This window comes from Rhinopithecus bieti, unplaced genomic scaffold (assembly GCF_001698545.2).
Source record: "Rhinopithecus bieti isolate Rb0 unplaced genomic scaffold, ASM169854v2 scaffold_2435, whole genome shotgun sequence".
Taxonomy (NCBI): domain Eukaryota; kingdom Metazoa; phylum Chordata; class Mammalia; order Primates; family Cercopithecidae; genus Rhinopithecus; species Rhinopithecus bieti.
Window position 1 is genome coordinate 598,048 of NW_016803909.1, and position 19,835 is coordinate 617,882.

The 19,835-nt window shown below is 37.6% G+C and overlaps 1 protein-coding gene across 1 annotated transcript in view; it reads right to left on the minus strand.

The window, feature by feature from the left end:
- The window catches only part of RALGAPA1 (Ral GTPase activating protein catalytic subunit alpha 1), a 301,694-nt gene that overhangs the window by 137,218 nt on the left and 144,641 nt on the right, over nucleotides 1-19,835 (minus strand). Inside the window, exons 21-27 of the mRNA XM_017858547.1 lie at nucleotides 19,560-19,776; nucleotides 18,431-18,607; nucleotides 12,904-13,056; nucleotides 9,142-9,335; nucleotides 8,805-8,903; nucleotides 7,491-7,646; nucleotides 6,017-6,145 (exon numbers count right to left, since the gene is read on the minus strand). Of these exons, the coding sequence (XP_017714036.1) occupies nucleotides 6,017-6,145; nucleotides 7,491-7,646; nucleotides 8,805-8,903; nucleotides 9,142-9,335; nucleotides 12,904-13,056; nucleotides 18,431-18,607; nucleotides 19,560-19,776 (1,125 nt within the window). The remainder of the gene's footprint in view (nucleotides 1-6,016; nucleotides 6,146-7,490; nucleotides 7,647-8,804; nucleotides 8,904-9,141; nucleotides 9,336-12,903; nucleotides 13,057-18,430; nucleotides 18,608-19,559; nucleotides 19,777-19,835) is intronic.

A 19,835-nucleotide genomic window follows, 5' to 3' on the forward strand; every position in this document is an offset into this window, starting at 1 on the left:
CGAGTGTACCTGTCTGATTCTTACTTTGGAAGCTTCCTCTCAGGGGTGTACTCCACCCTGTAAGGTGTGGGGTGTCAGACTGCCCCTAGTGGGGGATGTCTCCCAGTTAGGCTACTCAGGGGTCAGGGACCCACTTGAGCAGGCAGTCTGTCCGTTCTCAGATCTCAACCTCCGTGTTGGGAGATCCACTGCTCTCTTCAAAGCTGTCAGACAGAGTCGTTCACGTCTGCACAGGTCTCTGCTGCTTCCCCTGTTGTTATTTAGCTGTGCCCTGTCCCCAGAGGTGGAGTCTACAGAGACAGGCAGGTTTCCTTGAGCTGCTGTGAGCTCCACCCAGTTCGAGCTTCCCAGCGGCTTTGTTTATCTACTTAAGCCTCAGCAATGGCAGGCACCCCTCCCCCAGCCTCGCTGCTGCCTTGTGGTTAGATCACAGACTGCTGTGCTAGCAATGAGGGAGGCTCCGTGGCCGTGGGACCCTCCCGGCCAGGTGTGTGTATAATCTCCTGGTATGCCCACTTGCTTAAAGCGCAGTATTGGGGTGGGAATTACCCGATTTTCCGGGTGTTGTGTGTCTCAGTTCCCCTGGCTAGGAAAAGGGATTCCCTTCCCCCTTGCGCTTCCTAGGTGAGGCGATGCCTCGCCCTGCTTCAGCTCTCGCTGGTCGGGCTGCAGCAGCTGACTAGCACCGATTGTCCGGCACTCCCCAGTGAGATGACCCCAGTACCTCAATTGAAAATGCAGAAATCACCGGTCTTCTGTGTCGCTCGCACTGGGAGTTGGAGACTGGAGCTGTTCCTATTCGGCCATCTTGCTCCGTACCCCCTTTTCTTTTTTTAAGAAGGAGTTTCACTCTGCCGTGTAGGCTGGAGTATAGTGGCACGATCTCGGCTCACTGCAACCTCTGCCTCCCAGGTTCAAACGATCCTCCCATTTCTCCCATCTCAGACTCCTGAGTAGCTGGGATTACAGGCGTGCACCACCACGCCCGGCTAATTTTTCTATTTGTAGTAGAGATGGAGTTTCACCACATTTGCCAGGCTAGTCTCAAACTCCTGACCTCAAGTGATCTGCCTGTGTCAGCCTCCCCAAAGTGCTGGGATTACAGGTGTGAGCCACCAAGCCCAGTCTGGACTGGCTATTTCCAACACCATCAGAGGAAATGACTTGTTTTAACCTTATTATGGAGATATGTTATGCTTGATTCTTGCAATGATTTGGTTTCCTATGCAGCCTTTCTCAACAGGTATCCCTCATATGAACCAGAGAATGCAAAAAATGACTATATTCTACATTTTCTCAAGGATGTTACATAATGCACAGTATTAGATACATAAGACAGAAATTAATTAGTCATTTGAAATGGATTACATAAAATAGATGCCTTATGACATTAGGGCTTAATTCTCCTGCAGAATCTTGAAAAAAGCTGCAGGAAATGTGCTGACTAGTCATCTGGAATAACCCATTGAATACTACTAGTTTTCACAGTAAATTAATAAAAAATGACATTGGTTTATATATTGGCATCTTCTGAATTCTATCAAGTTTTGCTAGTATCTAAGAGATTTATAGTCTATGTACTTTGATTATACTATAACCCTGTGACTTGTTTACCATCTCTAGTTTGTCTTCCATTAATTTACTCCCAGATTAATACTTATTTAATAATCTCAAAGGATGGATTCAGTCATCTCTCTCACCACTTTAAAAAAACTTAACTTAATGGCTAGGCACGGTGGCTCACGCCTATAATTTCAGCACTTTGGGAGGCTGAGGCGGGCGGATCACAAGATCAACAGATCAAGACCATCCAGGCCAACATGGTGAAACCCTATCTCTAGTAAAAATACAAAAATTAACTGGGCGTGGTGGCGTGCCTGTAGTCCCAGCTACTTGGGAGGCTGAGGCAGGAGAATCGCTTGAACCCAGGAGGCGGAAGTTGCAGTCAGCTGAGATCGTGCCACTGCACTCCAGTCTGGTGACAGAGGGAGACTCCATCTCAAACAACAACAACAACAACAACAACAACAACAACAACAACAACACTTAACTGTTTATCTAATATAGCATTATAATCTGATTCCTGGCATTCAAGACCTTTCCAAAATATAGTCTAAAGCAGTGCTTCTCAATCTTTAATGATTTTGCCACTTACTTGTGATCTAGTTAAAATGCCTATTCTGATTCAGTAAATAGGTCTGGGATCGGGTCTGAGATTCTGCATTACTAATAAGCACCCAGATCATGCTAAATGTTTCTGATGTGCGGATCACACTTTGGGTAGCAAAGATCTAAAGTACCTTTCTAAGGGGACCTTCATACACTGTTGGTGGGAATGTAAATTAGTATAGCTGCTATGGAGAACAGCAAGGAGGTTCCTCAAAAAATCAAAAATAGAACTTCCATATGATCCAGAAATTCCACAATTGGGTGTATATCCAAAAGAAAGGAAATCAAGATATCAAAAAGATACCTACACTCCTGTGTTTACCACACAGTAATCACAACAGCCAAGACATGGACTCAACCTACGTGCCCATCAACAAATGAATGGATAAAGAAAATGTGGTATTTATACACAATGAAACATTATCTAGCCATGAAAAAGAACAAAATCCTGTCATTTGCAGCAACATGGGTAGAACTGGAGAACATTATGTTAACTGCAATAAGCCAAACACAGAAAGACAAATGCCACATGTTCTCCTTCATATGTGGGAGCTAAAGTGGATTTCATGAAGATAATAGATTGGTGGTTACCAGAGGCCCGGAAGCAGGGAAAGGAGGAAAGAAGCGGGAAAAAAATAATATAAATGTATTTAAAATGTAAGGCTGGGTGTGATGGCTCACGCCTGTAATCCTAGGGCTTTGGGAGGCCAAGGTGGGCAGATCACCTAAGGTCAGGAGTTCGAGACAAGCCTGGCCAAAATGGTGAAACCTTGTCTCTACTAAAAATATATACAAAAATTAGCCCGGCATGGTGGCAAGTGCCTGTAGTCCCGCTACTCGGGAGGCTGAGGCAAAAGAATCACTTGAACATGGGAGGCAGAGATTGCAGTGAGCCAAGATCACATTATTGCACTCCAGTCTGACTGACAGAGAGAGACACTGTCTCAAAAAAAAAAAAAAAAAAAAAAAAAAAAGGTGTATATTAAAAAATGATAGCTCAGGTGCTCATGCCTATAATCCCAGCACCTTACAAGGCCAAGGCAGGGAGGATTACTTGAGCCCAGGAATTCAAGACCAGCCTGGGCAACATGGTGAGACCCTGTTTCCATAAAAAGTTAAAAACATTACCAGGCACGGTGCCTGGGACTATAGGTGTGTGCCTATAGTCTCAGCTACTTGGCAGGCTGATGTGGGAGGACTGCTTAAGCCCAGGAGGTAAAGGCTGCAGTGAGCCTCGATTGTGCCACTGCACTCCAACCTGTGCTACAGAGCAAGACCCTATCTCAAAAACAAAACAAAACAAACAAAAAAATTAATTGAAATGATAAAAATGGTAAATTAGATATGTATATTTTATCTCAATAATTGTTTTTTTTTAAATAAAGTACCTTTCGATTCTTTTTGCCTATTACACTCTTACAGATTAACTAGCTCCTAAACAAAACGGATTATTTGTCATTTCTTGAATACATCTCACTCATGCTTGTTTACCTCTGTCTGGAATACTGTTCCTCATCTCCATTTTTACTTAAACAAATACTACTAATCTTTCAGGGACATATTCATATATATTTTCCATGAAACCTCCATGATATCCTTAAACAAATAAGATCTCTCCATTCTCTGAATTACCAAATAATTTTAACAAACTTATATTGCACATATAAAGTGTCAAATAACGTTCCAATCATGTTACAAATCCTTATAAAATAATCCTATGAGGCAAGTTATCTTTATTTTTTTGTTTTTTATTTTTTTTGAGACAGAGTTTTGCTCTTGTTGCCCAGGCTGGAGTGCAATGGTGCGATCTCGGCTAACCTCAAACTCCGCCTCCCGGGTTCAAGCGATTCTCCTGTGTCAGCCTCCCGAGTAGCTGGAATTACAGGCATGCGCCACCATGCCCAGCTAATTTTGTATTTTCAGTAGAGATGGGGTTTCACCATGTTGGTCAGACTAGTCTTGAACTCCCGACCTCAGGTGATCCACCCGCCTTAGCCTCCCAAAGTGCTGGAATTACAGGCATGAATCACCATGCCTGGCCATCTTTATTTTATAGATGAAGAAACTGAGACACAGAGACATTCAGTAACTTGCCCAAGGTCACACAGCTCATAAGTCGCAGTGCCAGGATTTGAACTCAAGCAGGTCAGCTCTAGACAATGCTTTTAACTACTACACTGTGCTCCTCTTATTGGTACCTATTTGATGCCCTACATTCTGGAGTTGTTAATATACTTCTCCATATCCCCAGCAGCAGGCATTATGTTGCTTGAGCACAAAGTATTATCCAATTTATTCTATATCCCTCTGTATTTCACCTACAAAAACATTCTGTACACAAGGGGAGGGGGAAGTTTAATAACCACAAAAGAGCTCAGTACAATGTTGAGTATACACTAGGTACTAAATGAACACATATTCAATAACTAACAAGCATGGTGCTATGTTAGGCTCTGGAGATACCAAGATGAGTAAGACATGATTACTGTTTTCAGGGAACTGGAAAAACAGGGTTATACAGCTATAAATACCGCTGCTGCTTTGTCTGTTTCCACTAGGTGACTGTATCCAGTTTCATGGCTTTAAATATCGTCTATAAGCTAATGTTGCCCAGCTTTTATTTTCAGTCCTGACATGTCCCTTGAGTATATGCAATTATTCTTTTGACATCTTCCTCATGGATATCTAATACGCATCTTACTAGGCCCCAAATAGAACTCCTTCTATTCACTATTGATCTCTCACTGTTGCAGCTTAACAATGAAATAAGGTATGTTAAACTGCTCTTCAAGTTACACAGTACTAGACAAGTATGTTTTTCTCACAAAACCCTTAGTTTTTTCTAGTAGACTTCCAGTTATTATTTTTCATTTACATTTTGCTCCAGAGTGATCCTTCCAAAATATGAATTTGATCATTCAGTCCTTGCTTAAAATCCTTCAATGGTTATTCATTCCTTCCTTAGGCTTGCATCTAACATTTTCAGCATTATTGCCTTCCTCTCTAGCTCACCTCTGCCACTTATAGATGAACATATTCCATTTATACCAATTTACTTAGCATTGTCTCACAATTCCACGACCGTATGAAAATCTTCACATGCAGTTTGAGAGTTTACTCCTGGCTGGGCGCGGTGGCTCACACCTGCAATCCCAGCACTTTGGGAGGCTGAGGTGGGCGGATCACAAGGTCAGGAGTTCGAGACCAGCCTGACCAACATGGTGAAACCCCGTCACTACTAAAAATAGAAAAATTAGCTGGGTGTGGTGGCGTCTGCCTGTAATCCCAGCTACTGAGGAGGCTGAGGCAGGAGAATCACTTGAACCCGCGAGGCAGAGGCGGCAGTGGGCTAGGATCGCACCACTGCACTTCAGCCTGGGCGACAGAGTGAGACTTCCATCTCAAAAAAAAAGAGAGAGTGAGTTTACTCCTAGGACATATGTCCTCCTATGGTGGTTGTCTTACCACATTTTTTTTAAAAAAACATAATTGTTAAAGACAATATATATTCAGGGTGTACAATACGATGATTTCATACACATATACACTGTGTGATGATGACTCACCATTGTTTCTTACCTCTTGCTATAGTCCATTGCTCTTTCTTTGCTTTCTTCCCTCCGTTTTAGATTTCCTCAACTTTAAATCCTGTTTTGCTTATCAGATTTTACTGATTTTAGTGCTCTCTTATATTTCAGAATTTCTTACTTTCTTTAATATAGGAGAAGCAATCAATTCCAACTAAATTACAAAATTTCCTGAATATCATCTTATGTTTTATCAACTTGTTAGTTGAATCCTGGCTAACTAAAGTTTGTTATATGATAAGGAACAGGAAATGACTTACATTGAGAAAAGCTGAAGAAGCCACTCTACCAGCTGCTACAATAAAATCCATAATAAGCATTGTGGCACCAGGCAAACCAAGTGAAAAAAACTGAGGTGAGCAGTGTTTGATGATTGTATTGACAATATCCTTAGAATAAAGAAGGAAAAAAGAATATCACATATGTAATCTTGAGTATCAGCTAATCAGTATCATTAAAAATAGATAATATATGAAATAATAAAAAAGGTAATTACTGTACGTTGGCTAATTGGAAAGACTAATTTCAATTCTTCCAAATAATCCATGCTTAATATTATATTCTATCAATGGAAAGTAAACTGAAAATACATTCATTTAACTGGCATAAATAACAGCATTTTTTTCACACTACAGATTAAGGAAGGCTCTTTGCTTCAGAAGGTTAAAAGTACAAGGCCCACACAATGTAAAACTAAACTGCATAGCAGTTTTCTCCTGTCACCTAGTTGCTTCTGTACATCTGTGCAATAACTCTGGTTTCTGAATCCACATGACCTGTTACGTGACAATGGAAAGATTCTCTTTTTAAAATAAACTGAAGTCCTTTAATGATAGGTATCTAGCCTCAGAAATCTAGACCTAGGCACTTTTAAGGGAATGTTCCTAATCTGATTATTCATTTACTTTGTCTTTGGAATTTACTATGAGGATACAGTGTATTCAGTTGTATTACTCAGTAGAACTTATCTTAAACAAAAGCTCTCTTTTCTAGTAATCAAGAGAGTTATTTTACTTGAGACATGTTTACAAGGTAGCACACTAATTTTAAATTAATGCAAAAGTTTTTTCATTTTCAGAAAGAGATATTATCATCTTTTAATATTAATATACTCTCTAAATGACCTACGAGTTGATCATATTAGGATAAACATATTTATATTATTTTAACTTGCAACCTCCTACACTTTTTAGTTTATGGCTGAGATCAAGACTCCCAAAGTAATTCTAAGGTTACATTTATGACTATTTAATGATTATAATTCATATAATTATCAAATCAATGTAACTGTCACTATGCCAATATAATTGACAGTAATAAGAAAATGTGATGTGCTGATTCTTAGACTGCAAAAAACTTGACTGTTGCATGACTAGATAAACAACTCCATATGTCTCAAGTATCAGTCACAAAATGCCTAAGAGTAGGTACATTAGAACATTAAAGGAAGGTGTCAGCCTCAGCAAAGGATGTTTTAATTGCTTCAAAAAGTGAACTGGTTGGTACAACATTAAAGATGGAGAACTACCTCAATTCCCTACCTACAATAATAGCTTGATTTTCAACTGTATTTCAAGAACAAATAAGGTCATAAAATTGAAGTAAATTGCATATAAATCACTAAATAAGGGGGAGAGTTTAACTTCTAGACCTTAAAAGGCAAGAGTTAAACAGAATCAAGAATCAAAGATAATATGATATAAACTACTTCTTAGATAATATATATATAGTTACCTGGTCAATATGAAGTAATCCACAATGCATTATATTGTAGAAATGTGTTAAAAAATCTCTATTTGGAGAAACATCTTGTCTTCTTTTCATTGTATTACAAATAAGTTTATATGCATGTAATTTACCTTGTTTATATTTGTCAGTCAACATGGTTGCCTAAAATTAAAAGATCAGTTTTAATGTTCAAAAAGAAATACTATTTGCTAAATAACTTAAGCAACTGAATATGGCAAACAATGTATATAATCTCATTTATTTCCATGTTGGCCCAATTTCTTTAATGAACTAAAAATCAGGATTACTGAAATTATCATCATCCAAAATGATACAATGTAGGTATAACCATAAACTGTCCCACTTAGGAAAATGTACCAAACATATCAATACTTAAAATAATTAAATATTTTGACTGGGCACAGTGGCTTAAGCCTGTAATCCCAGCACTTTGGCAGGCCAAGGCAGAAGGTTCTCTTGAGGCCAGGAGTTTGAGACCAGCCTGGGCAACACAGACAGATTCTGTCTTTACAAAAAAATAAAAAATTAGCCAGGCATGGTGGCACACGCCTGTAGTAGTCCCAGCTACTCGGAAGGCTGAGGTGGGAGGATTGCTTGAGCTCAGGAGTTCAGGGCTGCAGTGAGCTGTGATCGTGCCACTGCACTCCAGACTGGGTGACAGAGCGAGGCCCTGTCTTTTAAAAAACAAACAAAAAAGAATTAAAACTTTTTTTTTTAAGACAGAGTTTTGCTCTCGTCACGCAGGCTGGAGTGCAATGGCGCCATCTCAGCTCACTGCAACCTCCGCCTCCTGGGTTCAGGCGATTCTCCTGCCTCAGCCTCCCGAGTAGCTGGGATTACAGGCGCCCACCACTATGCCCAGCTGATTTTTTGTATTTTTAGTAGAGACAGGGTTTCACCATGTTGGCCAGGCTGGTCTCAAACTCCTGACCTCAGGTGATCCACCTGGCTCAGCCTCCCAAAGTGCTGGGATTACAGGCGTGAGTCACCTCACCAGGTCACAACATTTAATACACAGCATACTCTGTGATACAACTCAAAGTTTATAATTCAGTTAAATACAACACCGACATACCTCTCTATATTCACTTTTGTTTTATGAAATAATCAACAGCAATATATCCTGAGTAATTTTAGCATGCTCACTCTCTTCTCTATGTAATGCCTAATGACTTCCTAAGGATACTGCTTAAAAAGTTAAGTGCTCTAGGAGTCTATATAATAGCCAAAATCTCTATAAAATGTTTAAGAGTTACTAAATGAAAAATTTTAAACTCATATTTTATATATTAAGCTTACCTTAAAAAGCCAAGGTGTAAGAATTCTCAGTGGAGGAATTAAAACTGGTGGAGAAGGGGAGGTCAGATTATCAGTTGAAATGCCGAGGTTATCTCTAATCTGTAATTTTCAAATAAAAAGCAACAAACTTATGAAAACTCTTCTCTCTTCCAGTTTACCTTAAACTGAAGTTCAAATCCAGTTTCTACACTTATTATTTAATTACAATTAAGTGACTTCACCATGCCAGGTACCAGTTTATCTATAGTCAAAAAGGGTGTCACAAATGTTTTCTAAGGCTTCTTCTATTTTAAATATTTTATTTTCTTCTCCACTTATATCCTCTATTTCTTTTTACCTTAGCTAGATTCTGCCAAAGTTCACAGAGGTAATCAAAAACTTGAGCATGTATTTCAGGATCCATGATTGAATTTACATCTCCCAAAATGCCTAGCATTCTTCGCCACATTACAGTAGCAACATCAGCATGCCATCCAGTCAGAGTACCTCCTGCCATCACACTACAACATTCTGATGGAAATTCACTAATTTCTATAGAAAAAAAAATATATAGTGTCAGCCATTTTTCAGAGAACTGAACATAAAACCCCCCAAGAAACCAAGCTAAATTAACAATCTTAAATATCTACAGAAGTGAATAAAAGAAATGTCAACATACATTGTTTGTTCCTGATAAGGTCAAAACCTCACTTACTATTATGAGATAATAAGGAATTATCATAAGATAATTATTAAGTCAACAACTAGTTATTCAATAGTGCTTCTATGTAACTACTACTCACTTTGCAGACAGAGAGATTTCTATCTATGTCAGATAGAGAAATCTATGTTGTATAAAAACATCAAATTTATAAGCACATATTCTCACTTTTATCTAACAGCTACTTCAGGTTATATCATCAAATTAATGGAAAACCTCAGGCTAAAGGCAGATCATGTAGGAAGCCTTCATAAGCCTTTTCTTTGTAGCTACATCCCAGACCAGCACTAAGAGTTAGCATAATGGCATGAAAAATAAACTTTTTTTTTTTTTTGAGATGGAGTCTTGCACTCTCTCCTGGGCTAGAGTGCAATGGCACAATCTCGACTCACTGCAACCTCTGCCTGCTGGGTTCACGCAATTCTCCTGCCTCAGCCTCCCAAGTAGCTGGGATTACAGGTGCACACCACCATACCCAGCTAATTTTTTTGTACTTTTAGTTGAAACTGGGTTTCACTATGTTGGCCAGACTGGTCTCGAACTCCTGACCTAGTGATCCGCCCACCTTGGCCTCCCAAAGTCTGGGATTACAGGCGTGAGCCACTGCACCCAACTGAAAAATAAACATTTTAACTAAAATTTAAACATAATCAAAATTACCAAAATTGTATTTTGCCTACTAATACTGACAAGATTGTAAGAAACATAGGTAAACTTAGTTCTAGTCTCTTTCTGCTACTAATTATGTGTTATAAAAGTTATTTAATAACCTCTCTAAGGATACATGTCCTCATCTGTAAAACAGATGGTTTTGCTAGATATCATTATAGGTTGCCTCCAGCTTTAAAAAAAATCCATTATTCTACTCAATATATATAATGGAAAAGGCTACAGAAAATAATTAAAAAGTCAATAGAGATATCTACGCATCTAAAGAACTTTGGGAACTAAAAATTTTGTAGACTGAAAGAACCATAAAGTTATGATTTCTCATGCTTGAAAACATTCCAACATATTGAGAATTTATAATAACTTAATTCTTAGTACATATGTATTCTTTACTCCTAATGGTTAACTTTTTTCTCTTTGCATATAAAGCATACAACTGTCTGTATTATTAAAAAGGTACTAGTCTTTCTCCATTACAAAAAAAAAAGGCTTCTTGTGTAAAGCCACTAAAACAAACAAACGAAACACACTGAAGTGTTAACCATTGTTGCTAATGCGTCCCTACTCCAGAGCACCTTCATAATACAATGATAAACCAACTGATTTGCCTCTACCTTATCCTTCTCAAAGCTAACAAAATTTTAAATGATTAAAAAGCAAGCAATAATGTGTGGTCTTTGATTAAATTCTTTTTTTTTTTTTTTGAGACAGAGTCTCACTGCCACCCAGGTTGGAGTGCAGTGGCACAACCTCAGTTCACTGCAACCTCCACCTCCCAGGTTCAAGCAATTTTCCTGCCTCAGCCTTCTGAGTAGCTGGGATGACAGGCGCGTGCCACCATGATCGGCTAATTTTTGTATTTTTAGTAGAGATAGGGTTTCACCATGTTGACCAGACTGGTCTCAAACTCCTGACCTCAGGTGATCCACCTGCCTTGGCCTCCCAAAGTGCTGGGATGACAGGCATGAACCATGGTACCCGGCCTGATTAAATTCTTTATTGGATTGCTGATGGTGTGGTATAGCTATAAAGGGCATTATTGGGACAATTGAGGACTTATGACTATAGACTAAAATAACACCTATGTATCTATGTTAAATATCATGAATGTGGCCATTATATTGTGATTATGCAGAAAACGTACACTTATATTAGGACATATCCACTAATGTGTTTAGGTCTGAAGGATCTGATATTCGCAATTTCCTCTTATATGCCTCAGAAAAAAAAAAAAAAAAAAAGGTTCAGGGGACACGTGGGAAGGGCAGGGTATTTTGTGCATGTATGTGCTGTGTGTGTGTATATATAGACAAAGTGGCAAAATATTAATTGATGAATTTATATAAAGGGTTTATGTGTGTTCATTTTACTAGCCTTGAAACTCTTCTATAACTTCGAAGTTTTTTTTCCAAATGTTGGGGAAATAACTGTAAACAAATAAACAACTGCAGATCAAAGGAGAAAAAGAAAAGATCAGAAATAATCCAAAAACCAGAAAATTAGGGCTATATAATTACAAGGCAATTGCATGTTAACGAATGGGTCCCTTGGGCTGGGTGTGGTGGCTCACAGCTATAATCTTGGGAGGCCAAGGCAGGCGGGTCACTTGAGTTCAGGAGCTTGAGACCAGCCTGGGCAACATGGCAAAACCTCGCCTCTATAGACAATTTTAAAAGAAATGGGCCTTTTAAAAAAAAGTTATATAGTTTTAAATTTCTTCCTTTGGTCAGAGAATAAATGTGCTACCTTACCAATGAAAACTAGCTTTTTAATCATTGTAAGTATCTCATTAACTGTGTCTTTGACCAATTTATGGTATATTTGCAAAATGTCTAACTGATGTTTGTTACATCATACAAAATCTAGCAAAAATAACCTTTAAAAAAAACTTGGCAGTTACTTAGGTTTCCCAAGTCACTTTTTAACATTTACTTGAAAATATTCATTTGGACCTCTATTTTTAAGTTAAATTTAGTTGATAAATTTGCTGAATCAAAATAAAAAAATGGTTTGATAAATTGTTTCACTGAGGCCAGGTGCGGTGGCTCAAGCCTGTAATCCCAGCACTTTGGGAGGCCGAGACGGGCGGATCACGAGGTCAGGAGTTTGAGACCATCCTGGCTAACACGGTGAAACCCCGTCTCTACTAAAAAATACAAAAGCTAGCCGGGCGAGGTGGCTGGTGCCTGTAGTCCCAGCTACTCGGGAGTCTGAGGCAGGAGAATGGCGTGAACCCGGGAGGCGGAGCTTGTAGTGAGCTGAGATCCGGCCACTGTACTCCAGCCCGGGTGACAGAGCGAGACTCCGTCTCAAAAAAAAAAAAAAAAAAAAATGTTTACATGAAAGCTTGACTAACAAGTGATAATGTTACTATGTTCTCCTATGTGTTACTAGGTTCTTTAGGTATAAAACTAAGAATAAGGATGCCAAATTATGTATTTCCTGTTTTAGGAAACACTACCAATATCAATAAATGATAATACAGTACTTGAAAATAATGCAATAACTAAGTTGAGGACTCTAATCAACTATAATAAAACGAGTAAAACTCAGACAACAAATATCTTTAAGAACAAGAAAAAGTTATATTAACAAATTTCCAAAGGACTTAGAAAAGTCCAAAATATTTACAATAATCATATATAATCAAATATAAGATGCCTTATTTATGATCTCCTGACACTGATGCCCTAAAAGAAAAAAGGTAAATATCTAATTTTGAAATATTGCCTAGATCATCTGGTGTCTGAAGAACAGAGTGGTGGAGCTTCTCATCGAGCTGCAAATCCTTCTGTTCCATGTGATCTATATTCAACGTAGAAGGGGAAGGCGTCTGTGACCTGGAGCCCAGAGGTGAATGGACTGGGGAAGCACTTTCTGAACCTGTAAATTTAATTTCATAAAATTACCATAAAGAGTATTCAATATCCTACCTAAGATGTAACGTTTAACACCCTAAATAAAACAAATTTTAAACACCGAAAGATAAAATCAGTTATAAACTGGCTTTACAACTAGAGGTCACGAAAATCATAATATTGTACAAGCTTTTATATCTAGGAGTCTTGTCTCATGTCTACCATGGGACTATTGATAGTATAGAATCAAGACTGGATGTACCAAATGACAGGAGCCATTAGTGAAAGTAAGAATATCTACTCCCATTTCTGGCCCAGCTATAGAAACTCTAGTACCCACTGTCATTCTATTTCACTTAATTCAGACTTGGGGCAATTTAAGAACTGAGGCACTTGCTCACTGCTGCTCTATATGTGACTATCAATCCTTGGTTTACAGTGGTCCTTCAGTCTCGCCCACATCCCGACTTCCCCCTCCCAATCCATTCTCCATAAGGCAGCAAAAAGATCTAAAAATCTAGTTTGATCCTGTCACTTCCTCATTTAAAATCTTTTAGTGGCCACTCACTGGCCTCAGCATAAGCCCCAACTTCCTAGTATGGTTCTCAAGTCTCTCTGTAACTTTCTTTCCTCTCCACAACCCACCTAGAACTTGTATGTCCAATTATGGAAAGTAAACTACTTGTATTTATTAGAGTATTATTGCATCATACCTCTGACTTTTTCCTTTGCATGGAGCCCTAATCTTCTTTTCGGCCTGGTTAACTCCTATTTATTTTCCAGGTCTCTGCTTCCTTGAGAAGCCTACTCCTGATCCTGCCAAGAGTCTCTGCTAGATGCTCTCACTGAACCTTGCACCTCTCTATTACACCACTCATTACACTGACTTGAAACTGCCTGTTCAATTTTAAATATTCCCCAGTAGAGTATAAACTTTGTAAGAACAGGAATTCTGTTATATACTGTAGTAGTGCTAGTGCCTGGTATAGTACCTGGTACACAGCAGGTACTTTTGTTAACTTAAATAAAGTACAGCACAAATTACTGCTGTATAGAACAACTTGTGGTGGTTATAATATAGTGCTGCTAGTACCAAGCAAGTTGTTAAAACAGTAAGTCTTTTTATTTTAACTTCTTGTAGCAGAAAAATATCAATATTTTGAACTCAGTAACTATAAACCTCTGCCCTCATTACCTCTTTCTACACAGTAAAGCAAAAAACCAATATAAATTAAATACATACAGATGCTCCCTGACTTATGATGGGGTTACACCCCATTAAACTCATTGTAAATTGAAAATATCATAAGTCAAAATTGCACCTAATACACCTAATCAACTGAACATCATAGCTTAGCCTAGCCTACCCTAAACATGCTCAGAACACTTAAATTAGCTTACAGTTGGGCAAAATCATCTAACGCAAAGCCTGTTTTGTAATAAAGTATTGATTATCTCATGTAATTTACTGACTACTGTACTGAAAGCAAAAAACAATGGTTGTATGAGTACTTGAAGTATGGCTTCTACTGAATAAGAATTGCCTTCACACCACTGTAAAGTTGAAAAATTGTAAGTTGTTAATTATAGTTAGTCAAGGATGATCTGTATTTATATTAATTCTATAAAAGTGCAATTCCACATATCATATAGGTGTTTTTTTAAGTAGCACAGTAAGTGCCTAAAAAAGTACATATAGAACTGGATTATGTTATCAGGTGTTATCACAATAATCATATAATCATATGATAATCATATATCAAATGAGTAATCATATGATTCTATGTAGGCTCAATTATGATACATAGCAGGTAGAAAGTTTCCTTTCCTTTATTTGCGATTTGGAGTAAATTCATATGGCAGAAAAATCATTTGTTAAAGGATAGTTACAGAAACTTAAGTATTCTATATTTTAGGACAAACACATACTGCTGAAGGCATAATGAAAATTATAATCTTAATGTTTACCCAAAACTTTTAAGTACATGCCAAAGAGACATCAGCCTTTGGTCAAATGCTTTGAAACATAAACCTCTTTATCTCCATGTATTGTTTTGATCCATAAAATACAACTCATTTTAAGAACTAAGATTTTATTTTATTTTATTATTATTTTTGGAGATGGAGTCTCACTCTGTTGCCCAGGCTGGAGTGCAGTGGCATGATCTCGCCTCACTGCAACCTCCGCCTCCTGGGTTCAAGCGATTCTCCTGCCTCAGCCTCCCAAGTAGCTGGGATTACAGGTGTCCATCACCATGCCTGGCTAATTTTTTGTATTTTTAGTAGAGACGGGATTTCACTGTGTTGGCCAGGCTGGTCTCGAACTCCTGACCTGAGGTGATTCACCCGCCTTGGCCTCCCAAAGTACTGAGATTACAGGTGTGAGCCACCACACCAGGCCAAACACTAAGATTTTAAAATAATTTTATATTAGCTATCAGAGAATCACCAGAGAATCACTACTGCCTTTAATTTTATTTATTTATTTTTCTATTTTTTTTTTTGCTTTTGTTTTTGTTTGAGACCGAGTCTTGCTCGGTCCCCCAGGATGGAGTGCAGTGACGCAATCTCGGCTCACTGCAAGCTCCGCCTCCCGGGTTCATGCCATTCTTCTGCCTCAGCCTTCTGAGTAGCTGGGACTACAGGCACCCGCCACCACGCCCGGCTGATTTTTTGTATTTTTAGTAGAGACAGGGTTTCATCATGTTAGCCAGGATGGTCTCGAGCTCCCAACCTCGTGATCCGCCTGCCTCAGCCTTCCAAAGTGCTGGGATTACAGGCGTGAGCTACCATGCCCAGCCTATTTTATTTTTAAAAATCTATAATGGCTCACTTACTTAAGAGGCTTTTTCGTCTTAAATGGTTTTTTTTTTTAAAGCAATAAAACTATTCCTACAAAGATATTCATGACCTAAAAAGAGGTTATTTAATTTTCATTCTTGTCTCCTATACTAGATTTCTTTCGTAATTTCTGAAAACTTTTATATTATAGGAAAACAGATGATTTCAGGAGTACTAACATCCCTTTCATAAAGTACTACTGCGTTAGTAGTAAAATGTATGCAAACTTCACCCTTAGAAAATACTGTACTGAATCATTTATATATTGTGTATACGGAGTTTTATCTTTGCTGAATTTTGTGTCTTTTAAACAGAAACGAATACAACTGCTTTAGTTTCTTAAACAACACCTTTGCACTATTACTAATGGTACTGATTAAGATTAGAATGCCTCATAAAACTTCCCAGTAGAGACCTGAAAATAGTCACTACATAGAGTAAATATAGGTTACATAAATATTAAAAATTCTTAGAAGTTAAATTATCCAAAAAACGTAAAGGCAAAAGACCTAAAATGAGTTCTCCATATATATCATTTTATTTTTTGGAACTTTTGTTTGGAACTTTATTTTGATAACTACAGAGAATTAAGAAATAAAAAATGTCTTTTCTTTTACATATGGAAATCTTTTGAAAACACAACAGTCTGATTAATAGCTTAAAGTTTGATAGTATTAAAATTTGTGTTATAGAACATAAAGCCTACATTTATTTTTTTAAACACACCCACTTTTAAGTATACGGTTATATGAAAATGGCAACTGTACATGGTCTTGTAACCAACATCACAATCAAAATATAAAACAGTTCCATCACCAGAAAAAGTTTTCTTATGCCCATCTGTAGTCAGTCCCCTCAACTGACACCTATCCTTTCCAAGTAAGAGGTGATTTACGTTGTCACTACAGTTCTTTCTTTTTTAGAATGTTATACACATAGAATAATAAAGTATAATTATGGAGTCTTTTGTATTTGACTTCTTTCATTTAGCACATTTTCAAGATTCACCTATGTTTTTGCATATATTAATATTTAATTCTTTTTTTATTACTGCATATTATTTCAGTGAATATTCAATGAATGAATATACTACAATGTATCCACTCACCAACTGATGGACATTTGGTTTGTTTTCAATTCTTAACTACTGTGAATAAAGCTGCCACGAACTTTTGTGTACAACTGTCCAAGGAAAATACATATCTAAAAATGGTCACATAATAAATGTATGTTTAACTTGAAAAGTTACTGCCATATTTTCCCAGAGTGACTTGATCATTTTACATTCTCACTAGCAATGTATGTGATTCTAGTTGCTCCACACTCATTTCAACACTTTGGATTGTTAGTGTTTTTAACTTGAACAATTTCAGTATATGTAGTAGGATCTCATTGTGGTTTTTATTTGCATTCCCTGGTTACTATCAATGTTAAGTATCTTTTCATTTACATTTAAGAACAACTAAAGTAAGAGGTATTCATTATAAAATAAGAATTTTCTCTAGTATTCCACTTTGAGTAATTTAAATCCTGTAATGATGGAACTGTAGCTCTAACCCAGTTGGTTCCCATCCTCCACGAGGGCCCCAATCTGCAATGGCGCTGCTAAAGTTCTTGTCATCTGGGAAAAAAGGAGGCAGGATATGAAAACAGAGAATGGGTTTCAAACTTTTAGAATTCCCCTGGCTCAAATTTCCTCTGTCTGGGTTGGGTGAGGAAATATGCTTGACTAGCTTAGAGATGCAGAAATCACTGCTTCAGTCTTGCAAGTTCCAGCAAACCACAAGATGCAAAACCATCCCATGGATAATTAAGCTGGAGTGGATAACCACTCATCAAGGGGAAAACTGTAGCTGGAACCACAGTGAGGTTGGATTATAGAGTGGAATCCCCAAGAACTACGGGCTATTAGCTGCTCAGGCTCATTCTAATCACTTCACTAGCATTGCAATAATGTGACTCTGCATTTAACATGATTGGATTTAAGACCCCACTTATCACATTATGGTTGGGTTTGACCACATGTAAAAAGTTTCCAAAAAGCACAAATTACTATCTAAACACAGAATATTAGTACATTGACAAACAGGCCTTCTATTAAGCAGTGTGCTTTATATTTTCTATAATAAATACTTTGCTAAAGAAATCATTAAAATCTAGGCTAACTCTGAATGACAAAGGTAGAGTCCAGTACTTTAAACTTTATTTATTTTAAAAATCACTGCAACTATCTCATGTACTCCATATACATATACATCTATTATGTTCCCATCAAAATTTTTTTTAATCCTGCAGAAAATGTTGTACTGCATATATATACAAAATATTGCATAAGATAATACGCGTTCACAGAGTCCTCTGAAGTTTAACCCGGTGGATCTCAAGTCAAGAAACTAATGTCTTTTCTCTCCTTCATTGTCACATAAAGATGAATTTAAAAAACTAATACTTAAATAGTAATAAGTAATACTTAAATTAAAATCTCTCAAAATTTTAATCAAATTCTTCGGAGATTTAAAAAATACATTTAAGAAACACATTCCCGTGAATAACTTTACCAGTAATAGTTGCAACTTCAGCAGAGAATGCTTGCTGATTAAGACTGCTTGTTTCAGAATCTATATGAAGAGTAGTCAGACTAGCCACTTCCTGCTCTTCAGCACTCTGGTGATGGCCAGAACCTGAATCCACATCAGCAGAGGATGTAACCCCAGTGTCAGCTCCAAAGCCAAAATCTACAGGAAGAAGAAATGTTATTATATGAGTCCCAATTACAAAGTAAAAATATTTACAAGAGAGCTAAATCAGCAAAACGATCAAACATAAACATTCCCTGTACATCTATTCTGTTTACATATCACTCAGACAAGTGTAAATAATCTTAATACTCTGAAGATTATAATTAGATCAGAATAGTGTACAAGCCATGAAGGGAGGAAACATAATTCTCCAATGCATCTCCCAGTTCTTCACAAACTTAGTTCCCAAGGTTTTGACTTCTTTTTTAAAAATTTGGTGCCCTTCACTGACTGCCAAGTGCAATATAGAATTATAGCTGAATAACTAAGTGGTAACAATACAGCACCAAATAATATCACTGATGTTATTGTAACACGGAGCAATTATTCAAGGGAAGTTCTGGGTACTGTAGCATTGAACATAATTCAAATATTTGGTTCTCAAATATGAGTGTGTGAAACAGAGGTAACTCATAATCATGACTGTGTTTTTAGTAACAAGTCCAACCTAAATTATTTTCCTTTCTACAGTTTTGGTCTTAAAATGTCATTTATTTTAAGAAGGGATCACATTTTAAAAAAAAAAATGCTCTTAATTTGGCAAAATAAAGTAGTAGCTTCGACTTAAGGTGATTCCCTAAAACTTCCTTTGAAATTTCACTGAAAATTGAAATAAAAATAAGTGGGGCCAGGAATGACACCTTGCACCTGTAATCCCAGCTACTCGGAAGGCTGAGGCAGGAGTACTGCTTCAGGCCAGGAGTTCAAGACTAGCCCACACAACATAGCGAGACCCTATCTCTAATTTTTTTTTTTTTTTTTTTCTAATGTGGGAGCCACTGCCTAGGTAACACTGGAGAGGAAGGTGATGTCTACATAATCCATAAGTCAGTCTTGAATAGAAGACAATCAACATAAAACATAATATTCAAATAGAAAAGATACTTGCTGTCAAATTTTCGGCCATCATATTGGAAAGCGCTGAAAGAATCCGAATGACTATCTGAGCTGATAAGATCACTGCTCCCCGCACTGGCAGGAGAAGTCCATTCTGAGGGCACACCTGGGTCATCAATAGGGCGCATCTGGTTCTGCTTGTTTAGAATATCAGGGAGGTCTTTGGGAATTTCGAGGCTGCCTGGACTACTTCCTCTTCTTGTCATAGTCTAAAAATTCAAGAAATATTTTACCATTAAAAAAAAGTTTTGGCCGGGCGCGTGGCTCA